General features: G+C 38.5%; 1 protein-coding gene across 1 annotated transcript in view; it reads left to right on the top strand.

Annotated features, from left to right (window-relative positions):
• Nalcn (sodium leak channel, non-selective) overlaps nt 1-21729 on the top strand; it is a gene marked incomplete in the record, with an annotated part of 412798 nt that overhangs the window by 106008 nt on the left and 285061 nt on the right. Inside the window, 2 exon segments of the mRNA XM_017794878.1 lie at nt 16113-16255; nt 16387-16491. Coding sequence (XP_017650367.1) covers nt 16113-16255; nt 16387-16491 — 248 coding nt within the window.

Below are 21729 nucleotides of genomic sequence, written 5' to 3'. Positions count from 1 at the left end.
TATTTATTTATTTTTCTGTGTGTGTGTGTGTGTGTGTGTGTGTGTGTGTAATAGGAGGGGCATGTGTGTGCCTATGTGTAATTCACATGCCACAGCACATGTGTAGCAGTCAGAGGACAAGTTTATAGAATCAGTTCTTTCCTTCTATCTTTGCTTGGGTTCTAGGGATTGAAGTTGGGTTGTCATACTTGTGCAACAAATGCTTTTACCCACTGAGCCATCTTGCTGGCACTCGCCTAGAAAAATTAAATGGTCCACATGAAAGGGCCTCCTTAATGATGTCCATAGAGAAAATAAAATGCCTTTGTATCCCTTTAAAGTTGTCATCTTTGTTGATATTTGATACATGTTCATAATTGCAACAGTGAATGCATTCAAGTTTAAGAAAATTACGAATTGCATTCACCATATCAGGAACTTATTTGCAACTCCTAAATAGCCACCAGTGGTGAGAAGGCAGGGAGACTAACAAGACATTGGCATAAATGTTTGGCTCTTTTTCTCCAGAAAGAGATGATATCTGACCTGATTGCTCACTGATAGTTTCATTCAATAAATTTGTTATGTAGATTCATAAAAATCCCTTTATCGGTACTTCAGACAGTTGTATTAATAATCTTTCTTTTAAAATAATTATAAATGGGGCTGGCACGATGGCTGAGTCAATAAGAGCACTTGCTGCTCTTGCAGAAGGCCTGGGTTCAGTTCCTAACACTCAGAAGATAGCTCACAGCCCTGTGTGACTTCAGTTCCAGAGGATTTGGCACCAACTTCTGGCCTCTGCAGGCACTTCACACACATGTTGCACACACATACAGGCAAGCAAAATACTCATACACGTAAAATTAAATAAATTATCTTTTAAAAATAGATAAATAAATAAATAAAATCATTGTAAACGTCTTACATTTTTAAACAGTGGCTATTAAACATCAAACAGGGATTTGCAAGGCACACACACACACACACACACACACACACACACACATACACACCACTATAAAAAGACATTAATATCCTACATTAATTGGTTGGGAAGAATAATGATCTGTGCTTATTGCTAGTGAATTAATAAAAAGGTCATTAATGCTTTAAATAATTCTTCATATTCCAGACATATGTCTCTAGGTGTTGAGTTTAACTAGCATTTCCAGGAGGGATTTTTCTGTAGACCTCTTGATCAGCAATAAAAATCTAATATTACCTCATCAACTACCCTGAAAATACCTGAATGGCTCTTTTTTAAGAAATATTTTATTTATTATTTTTATAGTATGTGTATGAGCATATTGCCGGTATGTGTGTAAGTGCACCCATGCCATGCAATGCCGATAAAGGTCAGAAGACATTATCAGAGCCCCTGGAACTGGAGCGACAGATGGTTGTTAGCCACCAAGTGGGTGCTGGGAATCAAACCCAGATTCTCTACAAGAACAGCCAGTGCTCTTAAGCACTGAGCCGTCTCTCCATCCACCTGAATGACTCGCTTAATAAAAGCAGAGAAATACACTTCCGTCTAGGCACAAACAGGCCAGACCACAGCTTCCCAAAGCTCTTGGCTCAGATTAAATTTATTGTGACTTAATGTAATGACCACTTGAACCATATTCCTTTAATGTCAGTTCTGCATCCTCATTCACCACTGTTCTATTGCACTACATTGTTTTTTAATCTAATGTTGCCTTATGGTTTGTTAAAAATCAAGCAGAAAAAGAGACAAATGTTGAGGTCCAAGAAGTAAAGGTTATTAGCAGAGAAAAAGAATACATGAGACGTGAAAGATTCCAGTGCTTTGGCTTCAGGGAAGTCTTGATGCTAATGAGGCCTTTTTAAAACCCTGTGCTGTACTGCTGAACAAAATGTGACCAAAGAAATTAAACTACATGTAATCAGTGAGCCTTGTTTTATACACATTACCTCTGAGCGCCCATTTTCAACCACAGGTGTTCATCACCTGTGCTATTTCTGATCTGAGTTATTTTAACTTCTGATTTCTGCTCCCACTAGTGAAGAGTCTGGAAGCTCTCAATCTAATTGTCTCAAGATCAACCTGAACACACAGAAAGTCAACGACTGTGAAAATCAACATTAGCTCTCAGGCTGGATGTGGTTGTACACACCTATAATCCCACACCAGGGAAGTGGAGGGAAGATCAGGAGTTCAAAACCAGTCCTGCCTAGTTAGCAAGTTTGAGGCCATCCTAGCTACATGAGACCCTGTCTTAACACAAAAGAATAGCAGGAAGGAAGGATGAAAGGAAAAGGTGGGAAAGAGGGAGGAATGAATGTGTGGAGGAAGAGAGGGAGAGGAGAAGAAGAGCCTCTGAAAAGTGAAGAAGAAATCATTGTTTTCCAGATACAGAAGAACTGAATGAATTTGTTGCCAATTGTCCTGCTTTGCAAGAACTGATTAGCTTCTTAAAGAAGAGAAATGAAGGAGATCAGAGATTCGGATCTATGTAATGAAGAACAGTATGGAAGGAACAAATGAAAGTGAAGTTTCAAAAACTCAGACAATTCTTTGAGCAAAATGATAATAGCAACAATGTATAGTGTAATTATGGCTGATGGACAAATGGGCGTACCTCAGGAGTGTTATGAGAGCAGGTAGCGAGCTAGAAACACCCCATTAACAGGTGCCCCACTGTTGTAGACTGAATATTTCTGTCACACCCAATTTTTTGTTGAGCTTTTAAAATTTCATACTTCCCATTCACATCCAGACCCCATCCCCCATCCATGCCTCCTCCATTCCCCTACCAAAACCTACACACTCTGACATACGTGCTAAGCCCTGTTCATTCAGGCGTTTGTACCCAAATGTCCTTCAGTGTAAATGCATCCTCTGGAGTCTAGTCAGCCCATCCAGTGGTCGTATGTAAGTCATACTCTCCCTCACCAAGCTGCAATCAGTCTTAAATAGTTCTCAATCTAGTTCTGGCCCACTACCTATTTCTCACCTCCCCTTTGGGTCCTTGTTTAATTGAGCTGGGTCCTGAGTTTGATGCCATCTCTGCCACAGGCTCACATGAGCAAGCCTCCAGTGGCCCAGAAGCCTCCACCTCCTTGCATTCATGTACCAGCCCTGGCTCTCACAATCTTTTGGCCTTCTGTTCCACAATAGTCCCTGACCTGTGGGTGGGTGAGGTTCCCATCCTACAATCTACAGTCTCTTATTGTCCAAAACTTGGCCAGTTGTGGCCTTCTGTGTGTATCGCACTCTGATATACATGGAAGCAAGTCCAAGAAAAAAGTTCCAGTTATGGTGAATATTAATCCATCTCCACCAATAAATACTTTAATATGAATGGTATTAATGTGCTAATAAAAAGACAGACAGAAATAAAACAGATTAGAAAAGAAAGACAGCAGATTTAAAAAGAAAACAGAGAGCTGGGCATGGTGGCTCATGCCTTTAATCCCAAGGAGGCAGAGGCAGGTGGAACTCTGTGAGATGGAGCCCGGATTAGTCTACATAGCCAGTTCTAGGGTAGAGGAAGGAAGGGGGGGAGGGAGGGGCTTGCTTTCACTGTTGTATATCATGACCTAGAGCATAAATGCTTACTGAAGAGTGTGTATATATGTGAAGAAAGAAAGAAATAAAGAATGAAGGAAGGAAGGAAGGAAGGAAGGAAGGAAAGAAGGAAGGAAGGGAAGAAAAGAAAGAAGAGAGGAAGGAAGGGAGAGCCAAAGATATGGTTCAGGCAGTAAAAGTTCTTGCCTGAATTCCATCATCAGAACTCACAGTGGGAAAGAAAACAAACAAACAAAAAAAAAAAAACTGACACCTGGAAGTTGTCCTCTGAAATTATGTTTCTCTCTCTCTCTCTCTCACTCGCTCGCTCTTGCTCTTGCTCTCTCTTGCTCTCTCTTGCTCTCACTTTCTCCCTCAATAACAATAATAAAATTTTTAGGAAAGCAAAAAATGATCAGTCACATGTCATCATCTTTAAGAATCTCACATTAATTCTAAAGATACAAATAAATAAAAAGTGACGGGCTGGGTGTGGCGGCACACACATTTGATCCCAGCACTTGGGAGGAAGAGGCAGGCAGATCTCTGTGATATAGAGGTCAGACTGGTCTACACAACAAGTTCCAGGTCAGCTAAAAAAAAAAAAACAAAAAAAAGGAACCTGATGAGGAGATGCTAACCCCAGTGAAAGAAACTGGGAGAGGCTCTAGTGATTTCAGACAAAGCTGATTTTAAAACAAGAAAAATTACCGAGGAGAGTGATTATTATTCATTACGTGAGTCAGTGTCCCAAGGAGTTATATAACCATTGCTTAATGCTTATGCACCTATGAGTTAGCATCAGGGACAGCAGCCCTTCCCATATATGTTCATCAGAGTCCCCACCCAAATCACAACCAGCCGTTTTGTGGACATTTAAAAACTGACTCTAAAGTTTCTTTGTAAAAGCTAAAAAATTAGAATAATCAGCGTAATATTGAATGAGAATAATGTTGGAAAACTCGAAATGACCCAAGTTCAAGATGCTATAAATTTACAGGATCATTTCTTGTATAAATATGAAATTTCTCTAAAAATTGTCTTTTAACTGTATAATAGGTTAATGTAGGATAATTCTCTCACATTATTATCTTACCTATGTAGCATTCTGGTTTATACTGGAAATTCTAGGCAGGTAGGAAGGCATAGAACATGGCCCCTTTAGCCACATAGCTTTTAGTACCAACTAAGTATTTTTTAGTCTTAGTATATAATCATAAAATTCTAAAACTGAAGTTGCAATATATACAAAAATTAATCTAAACCACTTGAAAATAATCTCATTTTAAAATCGTTTCTGGAGTTGGTGAAATGGCTCATAAGGTAAGAGCACTTGCCATGCAAAACTGATGATCAGAGGTCAATCACCGGATTCTACAGTGGAAAGAGAGAACTGATTCCCAAAATTTGTCCTTTGACCCCACAGAGAGAGCACATAAGTATTTTCTCTCTAATAATGATAATAATAATAATAATAATAATAATGAAAATTAAGCATTAAAATAAAGTTATAAAAGAAAGTGACAGAAAATAAAGGAATAATTAAATAAATAATTTTGTTAAATTTACATAAATACAAAAGTATATGAGAAAATTTTTCCTATTTATAGTTTCAAATTTCAGCTATAACCACTGACAGCAGCTGTAACCACTACCCTGTAGCACTAAGGTGAGTGGTATTAGAACACATCCTTACTATCAATTTTATATTACCATAGCAATTTTTTTTTCATCTTTTTGAGACAGGGTCTCCCTGTAGCCCGAGCTGTCCTGGAACTCACTATGTAGACCAGGCTGGCCTTGAACTCACAGAGATCCACCTGCCTCTGCCTCCCGAGTGCTGGGACTACTTGCGTGTGCCACCACACCCAGCACTATCATAGTAATTTTTAAAATTTAACCTTGTACCATATATTATGGAAATTTGATACTTATTATAAAACAAAAGCTTTAGTTTTGGTTAACTCCAAATAATATTTGTGGTTTTCATTATATTTATTGAAATTTAGGTTTTGTTAACATCACTTGTATGCCTGTCCTTCCTCCCCACTAAGATCCGAAACACTGATTCTAACTACTCCAACAGCTATCAAAATACCTGAAAACAAATCCTAAATCTAACATTCTAAAGTCCAGTCTTGGAAGACAAAAGAAAAATTAGGAACACCCCAATAGAGGGATGCTTTTGGAAGCCCTAGTCAAGAAATTCCAATGAAATGGATTTTTAAAATTAATTAATTTTATTTTATGTGTATGAGTGTTTTACCTGTGCATATGTAAATGCACCATGTGCATATAGTACCCACGGAGGCCAGCCAGATCCCTTGGAATTGGAGTTATGGGCAGTCATTAGCCACCATGTGAGTGCCAAGAATCGAGCCTGGGTCCTCTGCAAGAGCAGCCAGTGCTCTTAAACACTGAGCCATCTTTCTAGGGCCTTGAAATGGAGTTTAACCTTTTCCTATGAACACTGTCAATTATTCATTTCCACTCATAGTTGATAAACTTTATTCTGTGCTTATTTAGTAGTTCAGAACCTCTGCATTAAAACAAACAATAAATTCTTGTCTTTGTGTCTATTCAGAAGGATACTTTCTTGGTTTAATATTTATTCAGTCAATTTTAAAATTTTTATTTTCATTGCTTGGGCCTAATACTGCAGATATGAACAATTTATATTACAAAATAGGAAGAAACAATTTTTCATGGCTTTTCCAAATACCAGGTTTTAGTTTTTGAATTGCAGTGAAATTCATATACCATTATTACGGAGTTCTGTCCTCTTTGTCGGTGTTTCCTTCAACTAGTGCCTAATAAATCTTTCAAAAATAGGTGACAAACTTAAAACACTCATGGCAATGTACTCCTGGCACCATCTGTTCCGCTTGCTTTTTGAGAAAACATAAAAACTTGTAATGAATGGTGATTTAGTGCCATGGTGGTAGCCAGAGAGTGTGGTCATTGCCCTAGAGAATTCATGACAAAGTCCAGGCCAGCATGATGACCAGCTGATCCAACACCACATGGCTGTGAAATCACTCAGAGTGAACACTCGGAGTGTTAGAAGAGGGAACAGAGCACTCACTGCGGATGAGCATGGGTTGCGTTAAGACAGATAGTAAAAAGTAAATTTCTAAAAAGCTCTTTTGATCTGAAGCCACTGCTCCTCACAGACAGGCAGAGGGGTGCCCAGAAGGACTGTTCCACACCCTGAGAGAGCATTCAGTCTACCTGGAGACTGCCCAGGCCCAGAAGGATGCAGTGTTTGCATTGGCATGGGGTTTTGCCATCCCTGGAATGTTTCTAATTTAACACCCAAGCTTCCCTGGTCAGCATCCAGCCTTGTCAACACTTTTTTTCCATGTGTGAATACTACTGCTAAAGATTTCATGTCTCCTTTTCTAGAAGTATTTTCTATTCACAGTGGGGAAGTTTAGACATTTTCTGAGCTTGAAGGAAAATATTCCAACTAACAAGCTTTATTACCTATAAAAAATTTAACTTAGAAAATGTATGTAAATATACATATGGGATTTTGTATATAATCCTTGATTTTATTGAAAAATTTTAATACCATAGACTATGAGGTTTCAGATGATTTAGTGATTTTAACAGTGAGACACAGTTGTGCCATCATAAGGGAAGCTCAGACACATAAGATTTATAAACACACTTTAAAGTGTTTAGAATAAAATATATCCTTTCGTGTTTAAGAATAACAGATAAAAGGTGTCTTGTTTCGTTTCAGCTTGTTGTGTCATTTAGATGGCCATGTGATGGTGACTGTTCTCAAGCTGAGCGGATGCTACTCAGTAGTCGAGTATGTAAAACAAATTGTGTTAAAGATGATTAGCATTATGAAGTTATCCCCATTGTATCATAAGGTTACATCATAGGGGAAATGCTTGAATGAATTAAGTGGAAAATAAACATTAATATAATTGAACATGATTTCAAGAAATTAAAAACACTGTTCTTGACAGATTTACTCATTACTATTCATCAGAATAATTAAAAAATAATTCCAAATAGTATAATTCTAGTTTAGTATATTGTTCAACAAATTTCTGTAATTTAGAATGGATCTTTCTTGATAATGGACATTTTAGCTTCCTGGAGGTAGATACATTCAGTCTTTGTGGCAAAGCTTTATTATATTTAATCAAGATGTCTACCTTAAGAATATACATATCTTGCCCTCCGGGGATAGTAGTGAATGCCTATAATCTGAGCATTTAGGGGGTGGAGGCAGAAGGATCAGGGGGAGTTCAATGCAAGGGTGGACTATATGAGACCCTGTCTCAACAAACCCAAACAAAAAAGAATACACATCTCTTATTATTTTAAATTTTCTCATGAAAATATCTATTATCACCACAGAGCCTGCTAATCTGAATTTGTATCATGAATTCACATGAAGAAGTAATTGATAGAGCCTGGGAAATAACTCAGGGATAAAGTGCTTTCTGTGTAAGCATAAGGACCTGAGTTTGGATCCCCAGCACATATATAAAAATCTGAGTATTGCAGTGCTTGCCTATAACCCCAGTGCTGGCGGTAAGGGCCAAAACAGGCAGACCCCAGAGCTCATGACCAGCCATTCTAGCCAATCAGTGAGCACCAGATTCACTAAGACCCTGTCTCAAAAAATAAAGTGGAGAGCAATAATGAAGGACACAATGCCAATATCTAATACATGCACTAATGCAAGGGTACACAAACCTCCCTGCTCAGCACACACACACACACACACACACACACACACACACACACTGGGGAGGGGGAGAGAGAGCAGGAGAGAAGTAAATACTGAGGTTGTAAGGGGACAGTTTTCTGAGAACAAACACATGACAGGAAATGACTCTTATCCTGAACACTGGCTGAAATATAATTTAAATCTGTGGGTAAAATCTGTTTGAGTAATTTGGATTCATACATGGGCCAATAATTAGAGGGCAAGGGAAGCTGAGAAGTCACAAAAACAGAAAAAAAAATTCCAGTATAGATTTTGTCACCAACAAGTGACCTGGAACTTCATGTTATAATCAAGTTATAATGTAAGTAAGGAAGCCAGCACGTTGCTCTGCATCTGTCTGTGGCTGTTAGGTTCCCTAGACAGACTGCTCATCACACTGCTGAAAGCTGCTTGGCATGTTTGCACTCATGCTGCAGAGTGCTAGACATGCTTGGCATGTTTGCACTCATGCTGCAGATAGAACTAGATTCCAGGAAGATGGGTTCAGAATTAGTATGTTCTGCATTTGTCCATGAAAACACTGAATGTCTTATATTGCAAAGACAAAACCTGGTAAACTTGAAAAAAACACATTTTTGTGGTTTTTCTTGGAATAATCAAGCAAGTAGTACTATAATTTTGTTGCAAAACTTTTAGGCCACATATTTTATTCAAATTATGTCAATTTTAAGTTTTAATTGAACTATTTCTTTTTCAGTGCTGGGAATCAAATCAGGGCTTTTGGCAAACTAGACAAGCCCTCTCCCACTGAGATATACCCCAGGCCCTTAATTGACATACTTCAAATGTCCTCTTCTGTAAAGAGATTTTCCTCCTGATTTTATACACACACACACACACACACACACACACACACACACACACGCACACAAACGGTCCTTGTTAAACTGCAAAGACTAGACTGGGGAGATGATTCAGTGGGAAAACCCTTTCTACTAAACTTGAAAATGCGAATTCAATTCACACAACAATTAATTTTTTTGAACTGCAGGAACTTAAAAATGTTTTCTCCTAATGTATGGTTATTAAAAAGCAAACTGATACATGGTCATGTAATGATATATTTTTGATTGTTGCAGTTTGGAGGTTGGGGTGTTGCTAGAATCTAGTCAGTAAAGATCAAGGTTGGTGCATCCTTCATATCCCACAATGCCCAGGACAGACTTGCTCAAAGATCATCACATCATCCATCCTAAGCTACCACTAGAACCAAGGCAGAACAGCCCTGCATTAGAGAATCATCCAAATAAGCCAGAGGTATTACTTTCATAGATAATTTTATTTCCATTGACACATCAACCTTTAAAGACAGTGAACTGGATCTAACTTAAACTGACAGTAAAACTTACCTTCTTTGTGGCTTCTGTGAGTTCCCCCCTTAAACTATTCAAAAAAGTGTTGTTGTTGCAGTTGTTTTTCTATTGCTTCTGTATGTTAATAAAAATATTTCTCTATAGAACAGTTCTAGGATTTAAAAATAGAAGTTAATTGGAGAACAAGTCGGGTTTTCTACATGGAAACTTACCAAAGCAAACAAAGCCAAGGAAGCACAGCCATCCTGCCTTGAGCAGGCCGTCTTTTCAAGCACAGAAATGGACAAAGTTGAAATGCTTTACCTGTATTCTTTCATCTGACCACCTTGAAGGATTTAAATTTTAGTAGTTGCTGCTATAGTTGACAAAATAGGAATCAGTTTGGAGTGTAGGACTGGGGCTCTATGCTTTCACATTTATCTAGGGTTTTAGAGCAGTTTGTAGAGGCTCTGCTACTCACAGCCATGGTGGAACGGAACAGGGAGGCAGTGCAGAAGCTTGACGTTTTCTCACTTTGAACTAAGGAGTATGCCACAACTGATAGATGCAAAGATGCAGCTTTCCAAAATTCCCAAGATGCAAAGTATCTAAAAAGGGTGAGAGCTGGAGGAACAGAAAAAAACAAACCAAACAAAGGACAATTAGGAAGTTGATGCTCTTACATAACGAGAATATCGTCATTTCCCCCCTCCCTTCCATGCTCCCCCCAGACAAATGAAATTCTCTTCACAAATAGAAAGTGAAAGCAGACAAGCAGGTCAATTTTGTGATAGTTGCTAGCTGCCATGTGGGTGCTGGGAGTCAAACCCGAGTCCTCTGCAGGAGCAGCCAGTGTTCTAACCACTAAGAAATCTCTCCAGTCCCTTCAATTTTGTATCTAACACAGCTTGAATTTGCACTTGAAACATTTGGAGTGTAGAAAAGGGATGTTGTTTCAGGAGCTCCAGAACATTTTAGAAACATTCTTCTTATTCTCCAAAAAGAGAATGTACCATATTCCCAGGTACAATTGGAGAGTCACTATCCATTGAACAAAAATGTGGTCATTTTAGCAAGAAATTGTACTCTCAAAAGGAAAATGAACTAAAGTATGAAATATGTTGAAATATATCTAAAGAAAATATTTTCTAAGTATCAATATGGTTTCATGAAATTTCCCATGATGGAGCTACAAAGGAGTTTCTATTCATGTCTACCATGTGCTTTTAAAATTATGTATGCGCAGATGAATTTCAAGTGATTTTTGACAATTTACAAAGTCAATTGACTATAAGATGAATCCTTTCACCTCCAAATTGTCTGTGAAATAATCACATTGAGTAAAAAATGATTTTTATTTCAAAAAGCAAATATCTTAGAAATAGTTTCACATGTCTTCAGACCTCTGTGATCAAGGAGTTGAGGAGATAGCTCAGTCAGGGCTTAAGGCAAAAGCACAAGGCCCTCTTTAGATCCCCAGCACCTAAGTAAACAGCCAGGCATGGTGATACTGAGAAGGCAGAGACATGAAGATCCCTGGGGCTCACTGGACAGCTAGCATAATCTACATGTCAAGTTCGAGCTCCAGGCCATTGAGTGCCTATGGCTAAAAATTGTATTATGGTTGGTCCCTGACTCCTGAAGAACAATGCCCAAGCTTGACCTGTGGCCTCCACATGCATATACACATATGTGCAGAGGAAGAAAGAGACAGAGACAGAGAGAGACAGAGAGACAGAGACATAGACAGAGAGAGAGACAGAGAGACAGAGAGAGAGACAGAAAGAGCATATGACCCACAGGACAAACAAGAGAAAGCAAGCTGGTACTGACTTCAAAGTTTCATCTACTGGCTAGCTTTCTCATTGGAAGGTGCTATTATGCTACCAGAAGAGAAAATTAATCATCAACCTTACCCAGCTGTGAATGCTATGTGCTTCAACAATAACTGCCTGGCAAGATATGCCCTCTGGTGCCATAATGGCATGACTATTATAGGAGTAACCAACCACTTTCTAATTGGCTTTAAGGCCTGCTTCATAAGGTGAAGCCCATACCTGACATGGATATCAGGCCTAGGAACCTGTGGCTATACAGGACACTGGCCAGAAGAGAAAGCCTAATACTATTATTCTGCTAATTTGATGTGGTATTAAAGTAACTCCTAATGACTTAATTTAATACCCATAGATTAATGCCTCTCTCAGTTCTCACCAGAAGAACTTCTTTATACAGTAGATAGTAATCAACACAGAAACCCACAACTGGCCAATGTGCAGAGAATAAGACACTGCAGAGTGCTTATCACTGAATAGGACACCTATATCACACTTGTGCTTCCCAAAGCTCAGGGATAATTGTAGAAGAAGGAGTAGACGGTCAGAAGAGCTGGTGCATTACCACAAGGAAACAGAGTCTTCCTGACAGCTGCGAAGTTACTCATATGACCTTACCAATGGTGACAGCATGCATGAATTCCATGTAAGCTCCAGGCAAAAATCCATAGATATGGGAAGGTGAGTGGAAAAACCCTAACCCTACCTGAAGAACTATTAGCAGCGGATAGCTGCTGAGATGGGAGAGTCAGTCTCTTTTAAGGGTGTGACTCTTGGTAGGTTAACCAGACTCTAGTGGACCCACACTGAAAGACATTTAGGGACACAAATTGGATTTGATAGGCCTTAATGTGTGTGTGTGTGTGTGTGTGTGTGTCTGTTATAATAGAGTGCATGAAATTGGACAGGAGATAGTAAACGGGGTACAGATAGGGGAGGGGATCCAAATATGATACAATTGATATGATCAAAATATATTGTATGAAATCTGCATAAATTGAATTATAAAGGGAAAAAAGATTATATGACCATTGTTAATTTACTGGCATTTCCTCAATGATTCTCAGTGTCCAGCACAGAAATGATAGGATTATACTTGACAGATTCAGTGTGATGAATGTCTTAGGCCAGGTAGACACCAGGTTCTCAGGGAGTGCAGAGGACTATCTCCTTACATGGCTTAGAGGCAAAGTAGCTGAACACCATGGAATAGCAGAAGGTAAGGGAAGCAGCAGGACATGTGCTGCTGCAGTGAACAGCCATAGGCCCTTCCCCAGGACTGGCCAGTGGCCACAGGAAATGAGAAGATCAGACATTTGAGTCTTGGCCATTTAAGTCTTGGCCAACCCTTAGACAATCTTTGCAAAGTGATTTTCTTTTTCTGTGCCTTGCAAAGCTAGAACCGGAAGTCTAGTCGGAGTGCTGCTCTCCCTTGAGTTTGGCCATGCAACCCATTGTCACACCCACAAAGCCATTTGTCCTGGTGTAGTTCACATGGGCCAGAAACTTTTCTTTCAGTAGCCAACATTTTCCTACTGAGTCTTTTTTGTGGTATTTTCACAATTTTCTCATCTATTTGTGCTAACAGACTCTGCTCTCTGAGCTACACTGTGGATGCCCATTGATTTCCCCCTTTTCTCTTGTTGAATTGGGAAAAGTAGAGTAAAAGCCTCAAGATTATATATTGCACATACTATTTTTTCCTTAATTCCAAATAACATCTTCCCTGGAGTTGTAATAAAGAAATTTTGAGCAGGAAGAAGAGGACTAATTTTCAATGTTCCTCTCAGATTTAATCTTATATTGACAATCCCTATACTTTACCTGAAACTGCTCAAAATTGGTAAGGCTGTTAAACTTTAATGGTGGTTCATAATGGCTTTCTGCAGCCACATTTCTGTTTCCTTTCAGTAACTAGGAGAAAATAGGGACATAAATTGTTTTATGTTAAAATTGTTCTTACTCAGTCCACACTGGCAAATATGTTGAGCATTTTCAGAGCATCTCAATCAGTGGAAACAGTCACCTCTATTTCTGCTGGCATTTTATTGCTTCTGTGTGCTTCTACTGTCTGAATCTTTGTTTTAAATGTCATCTTCTTGCATAAGTTCCTTGATATTATAAGCTTACCCAGAGTCCTTAAGAAAAGAATCAACTTCATACACATTAAGGATAACAACAGAAAATAGTCCCTTGTTAAAGCCTTGGTCTCAAGCAAGAGGACATGAAAAATTATAGGAAAATAAAAGGTTTATCACCCAAGAACATTTTGGAAACAGATTAGACTCTACAAGCCCTAAAGAAGAAAAGGTAGACAGTAACAGAGCATGTGACGTTGGAAAGGGGTATTAAGGTGGGAGAGGGGGGATTCTGAAATGATCAGAATACATTGTGTGAAATCTTTGAATCAATAAAAATGTAAAAATATTTTTCAAAAATTTTTCAAGAGTGCAATCTGATAAGTAATCTTGTTCTATTATGTTTCCACCTCAAGATTTTCTTTAACTGGTGGCCTTCATTTCCTTCTCTATAAAAGGTCATTATTGACATCCACCCTCATCACCGCATCCCCACCTTTCTATCTAATGAGTTAAGAGATTCCCTTAGCTAAACGTGCTTTATAAAGCCAGCTATTGTGGCAATGACTTTCAGATATAAAATATGAATCTTAAAATGATGTGTTTTTACCTCATGTTCTCATTTGTGTGTAGAAGGTTAAAAGTCAATGACATAAACGTACAGAATAGAATAGCTTAGGAAGGAGATTGGAGAGGGACAGATTTTTTCTACTGACTAGGAGCAAACTTCTTATGTTCAATGGCATATTAAGATAACTGTGGCTGAAAACAATGTGTACGGAGGGATGTAGACACATACTGTGGCATTCATGTAGAGGTTAGAGGACAGCTTTCAGGAGTTAGTTTTCTCCTACCTTGTTTTAAGGCAGGTTCTCTCTTAGTTCTGTCTCTGTACCAAGTGCTCAAGCTAGCTGGTCTTGGAGTTTCTGGAAAATTCTCCTGTCTCCACCTTCCTTCCTACTTCAAGAATGCTGGGATTCCAGATGCCCACCACTGCATCAGGATTTTTTACATTGGTTCCAGCAATAGAACGCAGATCATCAGGCTTGTGTCTGCAATGCCTTTATCCTCTGAGCCATGTCCCCAGAGGGGATATGTATTTAAATGCCCCACTGTAGCCCATAAAATGTAAGCCAATTAATTATGTCAAGTAAGCATAGATTTAAAAATATATCTAAAAAGTAAAAAGGAGAGTCAGCCAGTGCATAAAGTTATGTTATGCATGAAGACTACTCTACATCGTAACTGTGTGGTAGATATTCACCAAACAGGACTCTGCTGTCTTCTCTCAGGTTTTCTTCCAGGTCTCTTTATTTCTCACTATCTGCATTTGCAGCAACTTCCTGCCGTGCATTCCTGCTTTGGCTCTGCATGCATTGGTTGGTGTTCCTTCATGTTCACCTTCCTCCTGCATGCACAGAACACAGACATAATGAGGTCCACCCGATTATTCCAATCCCCTTCTCAGTTTAGTCATTTGGTCACAAGCACATTAGAATTGTACATTTTCTTGTGGTTTGAACATATGTTGGTGGATATTGGTTTGTAGTCCATAATAATTTAACTCCTTTGTGGAAGTAGCAGTTACTGATGTCCTACTGTCTATCGGTTTTATGAATTACAACCTATATCACACTCATTTCACAAACAACCTTAACTTGAAGCATATTTTTATTTTCCCCCACAAAATATTATTGAACAAATGTTTTGGTTCTATATTGATGAAGATGGTACCTAAAATGTCTTAAGAACCCATCATATACCATTCTAAGACTTTATGGAAATGGTCATTTAATCCTCAAAGCATTAGGAGGTGTGTACACAAAGCTCACCAAGTCCAAAGGTACAATGTTATCAGTTAGATATCTAGGACTTGGTCCAGAGTGGCTGGTTTGACTCCTCTTCCCCTGAATACTATTATACATCCTTGGATAAATAGTTTCACCCTCACCATCTCATTGTGTAGAGAGAACAAAACATGCCTTTTCCCTGTACAGTATTCCAGGTTCTCTTAAGTCAGGTGTTTAATAGCCTGGGCACCTTAAACTTCATTTTCATTACCAAGAATATTTTCAATGAGATAACACTCCCTATAGTTACAAAGCGTATCTGATGATTCACCACCTTCCATCTAAGCATCAGGAAATCTGAAGCAAGGGAACTACATCATATTAATTTCTGGAGCCTGAGGGAGTTAAGTCCCCCAGTGAGAAAGCAATTCCAAATCTAATCCAGTTCCTAGACATATTTTGTTCTGCTTCAAGGTACGGCAGTGTTTCCTAACATCCTCAGTATGTTAAGCCCCAAATGGTGAGCAAACATAAGACATTTCTTCTGTCCCATGCCTCTACTTGGTTTGAATATCCGTTTTCTTTTCCTCAATATCAGATGCCTTTCATGCCTAAAGATAGAAAACACAAAATTGCTTTGTTGGTGGAGATTTTGAAATTACCCAGTCTTGAGGTCAGAGAGACATTTATCAAAATCCTAAGAACAACAAAATGCCACATGAGATTTTAATCTTTTAGAGAGGCTCTGGTCGTGCAGAAAATGAGCATGGATAACTATTGATTGTATCTCTAAGCAATGTGATTTCAAAAGACAACAAAAACTCAGTCCGCTGTTCTGTCTTGACAGGCACGAGTATATTCACAGTCTACGAGGCTTCCTCTCAGGAAGGCTGGGTGTTCCTCATGTACAGAGCAATCGACAGTTTCCCTCGCTGGCGTTCCTACTTCTATTTCATCACTCTCATTTTCTTCCTTGCCTGGCTTGTTAAGGTACCAGAAAAAAATTAAGCCAACAAACCTACATTTTGTGATAGCTCTGTAAGCATTGTTGTTTTGCTTTGGTTTTGCTTGCTCCTAGGTGTCTTCATTCCCAGTAAATGTGGTTTGTCCTTTCCTTTCAGAATGTGTTTATTGCTGTCATCATTGAAACATTTGCAGAAATCAGAGTGCAGTTTCAACAAATGTGGGGAACTAGAAGCAGCACGACTTCCACAGCCACCACACAGGTATAGTGCCTGGGAGATGATGCAGCAAACCCCCAGACCTGCACATGCCCCATCCTCACAGCCAGTGGAGCTTGAGGGATCTCTGGTACAGTTGGACAGTTTGCATCTGGCAGGAGAGAGCAGTGTGGAAACACAGGTGCAAAGGTCCAAACCCAGAACAGTCACCCCAGACATTCTCGGTGGTGGGGTGATTGGTTAAAAGCGCCTGTAAGTAGTTTTGATACAAAACCAAAATTGTCAACTACTTTTAGTATAGAATTTTGATGTGGTTCAGAGAATACAAGTTGAGCACAAGTCCTCATGGGTCTTGCCAAGTAAGTATAGCAGCTGTGAAATTTTCCATTTTTAAGAGCATTCATTTGTGTGATTGCAAGGCTATGCCATGGACCTTATGTAGAGAATTAGAATTTTTGGAGTGGAAAATACATTTTATTCAGAGAAAAAAAATAAAAACAGTGAAAATACAATAAACTACAAAGAAGACCCACAGACCCTATTGCATACTGCTGGTTCTTGAAGAGTCACTGTATAATCAGTCCAGTTTCCATAAGGTCCCTAGAAACCAGAGATGTGCTAGAATTCAAAAACAAACAACAGTTTAGCTTGTAAGAGGCAGTTCTGAGCTCATGTCAGCTATTGTTCCTAGGTTTCTATTTTGCTGTTTAGAAACAGAAGGGCAGGCTCATATAGCTTCCAGAAAGAATCCTTCCAGAAAGGAAATTAAGACTAAGTTAAGACTAAAACAATTGAATTTCTTATTATTTAAAGATTAAATTATGAAAAGAAATTTAAATTTGTGAATGTTTGTACATATCTAGTCATATAACGGTACCTATAAAAGAAGGGTCAAAGTACAATATTTGACAACTTCTAAATTCAACTTCTAATAATTCTATGTTCTGATGCCATTAAACATATGATGCCATGAAACATAGGTTTGTGATGCTATAGTGGTAAGAATTGACCAGCCTTTGTTACAGGTGAAATAGTGTTGGTACTATTTAGCTTTGAGAAAAATGATTCAGATTTCCATGGAGAAAATTTTAGTAAGCTTTGTATGTTATGTCATAGATGTCATGTTGGAAAAGTTTCAAAGAATCAGCCATATCAAGCTCCTATTTCTTCTCTGTCCTCTTATAGCCAACAAAGCTCCAGGGCCACCCTGAGGTGACACAGCTTTTTGGCAGCCATGTTTCCTGTGATTGCAGCTTTTACATGCAGCATTGTCAGGAAAATGGCCTAAAATGTCCCTAAAATTGTACTTTGTTTATTAAGTAATTCTGACAGATAAAATATCACAGCTGGAAAAGTAATGTTTGAAAGTGCCACCAAACCAAGCTGGCATTATAATAGAAGACAAAAATGCAAAAAAATTGAACAAAGTCATACAAAATTATTTCGATGCAAAATTATACTTAATCTAGAGGCATAAGTCGGTAATTCAAGAGAGAATGCGTCTAGATATTCAGCAGTGGTAATCACACAGAGAATTTGTGAAAAACCTTCATTAAGAAAAATGCTGTGGCTGAGGACCCGGTTGCTAAGCAACCAAAGCTCCTGCAAGCAGCCGCTAGGTAAAGTAGCACTTAGGCAGCCTAGCAACAGCCCCAGGCTCCACCCACCACTCAGTTGCCACTTAACAGGAGGCCCCAGATGCTTTCTTTCATGTGTACAGAAGGGAAACAGAACATACAGCTGTTGTGTTTGTAAAATCTGACCAAATTCTGAGAGCCCGAGTTTCTCCTTCAGTAGTTTAAAACATGAAATCACAAGTTTCTAATTCTGACCAAACAGGATCTTAGGAGATGAAATCATGATGATTACTGTATGGTTCACAGCTTTTAAAACATGAAGTCCTTTCTTGCCTCTCTCTAGTATGTGGGGAATTCAAGTTCGACGTGTTTTTCTCAGTAATGGACTAAAGAGACCTTGGGAATGCTGGACTTTTTAATGTCTCTAAGTCTCAATTTCCAATGACCACCACATGGATAAAAATGTACACACATGTGCATGCATGCGGGCACACGTGTATACATCAAGAGATCAAGAGGACACCGGGTAGACTTTTGGACATTTTAGGCAATTCTTTAGGGCTCAACTATAACATTTCAGAGGTAAAAAGGAATATGTGACTGACACTTTTTCTTTAAACTATCAAAGCAGCATTCTTCAACTGTATGGGCACCGCTTAATGTCTCTGAATCACAGCCTAGAAACAAATTAAGGAAACTGCAAAGCTTGTAACAGATCATAATACGGAGTGTAACTGCAAAACAAAGGGAAAGTGGTGGTGATAATTGCAGCTTCCCAATCCTGGGTGTGCCTGAGCTCTGATAGAGTGACTGACTCCATCCTGCACAGTTCTTGATTGTGCACTTGGTGTGACATGCTCAGAGACAAACTGGGTTATAGGGCAAGAGGTTGACATTCCCATGACATAATGGCCCTCACATTGGTACACCATAGAATTGCTCATGCCACCAAGTCATTTTTAGGGGCGTGGCCCCAGCACTGGATGTTGGAATGTGCAGGTGTGTTCTAGGAAAGCTTCATGCAGTAATTACTTAATCCAGACCTGCACAGTCTTCATTATAGATACCTGCCATTACAGATACAATGAACACCCCCTTATAGATACCTGCCAGCTCCTCACCTAGGCTGTCTCATGACAGGGATAATCCTGATTTTACTTTACCCAGAGTAAAACTTAAAGAATTGTTAAGTCCACTGTGACTGCTTTCCCATTATGTGTGGTAGAAGATACAGAATAGGCATGCCATGCACACCTGATTTTGATAAAGGAACTATGGTCCAGTGGAGTCCTATGGGGTTTCAACAAACCCATTCTGCTATGTAAAGAGGTCAGTAACTCCCAAGTCTCTTATTATGTCTCTGAGCACTCTTGCTGATATGTGTTATCTGAGTTATTCTCTACTTAAGGTAAATCAGTAAGAGTAAAGTTGATGTGAGGAAAAGGCGTGGTTTTGAGTTCCTCCTCCTTTGCCATTCTGACTATGCCCAAATTAACCTTCCCAAGAATGTGCAGTGTGCAACAAAAAAAGCAGAAAGGTATAAATGAAAGACTCGTGAGCAAAAATGGAAAGAATTTCTTCACCAAAACACAAAGAAAAGAAAAAAAAATGTACAACTTAATGCTCAAAGGCAGAACTTAAGGAAAAAATTGCTTAGTGTGTTCCAAGGCCACTGACTTCCACATGAAATACACACCATTCAAATATGTGAAAAAGCAATGGAATGGATGCAGCTCTGAGAATCAAGTGTGGTGCAGTGATGAGCTCCTTCCAGTAGAAGCTCTAGGAATACAATAGTGCATTCATCATAGGAACCTGTAGGTCAAGCTAAAACTTTGTGAGACCAAGTCATTAAATGTATTCTTTATTTATTTTTTCTCTTTTGAGGGATGGGGTATTGAGATAACGTCTCACTCTGTAGTCCATGCTGGCCTTGAACTTGTAGCAATCCTTATGCCTCAGGCTCCTGAGTGCTGTTGTGCAGGTATGTGACACAGGCATGAATTAAATATGTTCCTTAGTAACAAAGTGAAGTCAGGTGTTGATTCTCATTATTCTAATGACTTTCCTACTTCAAAGTAATTTATTTCGAAAAAAATAAAACAAATAACAGAAGAATTTCAAAATAAATTTAAATTTTTCTCAACAGTGTATCTGTGTGTGTGTGTGTGTGTGTGTGTGTGTGTTGAATTTGGATTTTTAATTCACTTTTTCCTGATTCCACCTGCTCCAAATATTCTTTCTCTTACCAGTTCCCAAGAGATAACCTGATGACAGTGATGACAGTTTACTATTCTGTAAACCAAGTCAACCATTATAAAATTCTAGCAGTTGCAAATAGACAAGCCTGAGCTAATTCACAAGACTGAAATCTCCATACTTTCCCAAATGCTTGTAACAAGAGGAGAGTACTCATGGAAGTCCATTATGTTGTGATGGGTAATGTCCCACTAATTGATGACATCTTATTGGAGTCGTGAACGTTATTATCATCAGTAGCACTAAGCCATGACATTACAACTTGTTGTACTTGATTTCCACAACAGTATTATAAAATGGATACTACTACTATCTCCACTTTGCAAATTTTTAAAAAAGACAAAGACTGGCAATTTAATTATCTTATCTAATACTACATAACCTGAGACTCAAAACCAAGTTACCTAGCCTTGAATTTTACTCACTATGAAATCTTACCTCTTTATAATATAGACATTTCTGGCACACCATCAAGTTGTCCTCTTTATTCTAGCACATGCCGACTTCTCTTTTCTTAAGAAGACAGTACTTGGGGCAGAGATGGCTCAACAGTTAAGAGCACTGGCTGCTCTTGCAGAGGACTGGGGTTCAGTTCCCAGCACCCACATGGTGGCTAACAACCATCTGTAACTCTAGTTCCAGGGGATTCAACACCCTCTTCTAATCTCTGGGGGTACTGTAAGACATGAGTGCACTTACACACACATGCAAGCAATACATTCATACACATAAAATAAAATTAAATAAATAATTAAATAAATAAAATATAAAAGAGTGTAAATTGGAAAATCTCTTCTAAAAGACTGTTGGGCAATACCTATCAAAAGCCTTCAAACATATATGCTATTTGATCAATGAGCTCTTGTGAATTTGTCCACGGAATTTTGGGCAATTATCAAATAACTATATTTGAGGATGTTTTCAAAAGTAAATAAAAATAAAACCAAAAAAAAAGGGCTGGATATGTCAGTGGCACAATGTACCAGCATGTACAAGAGCCCAGGGTTCAACCTCCAGGACTGCCAAAAAAATTGTGAAACTCTAGCACTATGTTATTGATTATAAATTATTAAATAGGGACAAATAGAAAGTGTTAGATAATGACTATACTTTATTGACATGAAAGTCTACAGATAAGTTACAGTACAAAAAAAAATCTCATGTGGTGTGTGTGCATATGTGTGAGCAAAATTCTTGAAAGTTTAAAATTTTAGTGATGACTGTTGTTGAGGAATTAATCAATATTGTTTTTAATTTAAAAAATTTATTAGCATTGCATTATTTAATAAGTAACATGATTACATTGAAAGACTAGGTATAGATGGAGACTTTGGAAAGAGAGTGAGTAGAAAACTCACAGTATAGGAGCAGTGACAAATTTTGCATTGTTGTTGAAGGTTGGTAGTACAGTTTAGTCAGAAAACAATATTAAAAATTATAGTAAACA

The sequence above is a fragment of the Nannospalax galili genome, unplaced genomic scaffold (assembly GCF_000622305.1).
Source record: "Nannospalax galili isolate Female #2095 unplaced genomic scaffold, S.galili_v1.0 scaffold287, whole genome shotgun sequence".
NCBI classification, from domain to species: domain Eukaryota; kingdom Metazoa; phylum Chordata; class Mammalia; order Rodentia; family Spalacidae; genus Nannospalax; species Nannospalax galili.
The sequence above is the reverse complement of the archived record's forward strand: the minus strand, read 5'-3'. Positions and strand labels throughout refer to the sequence as shown.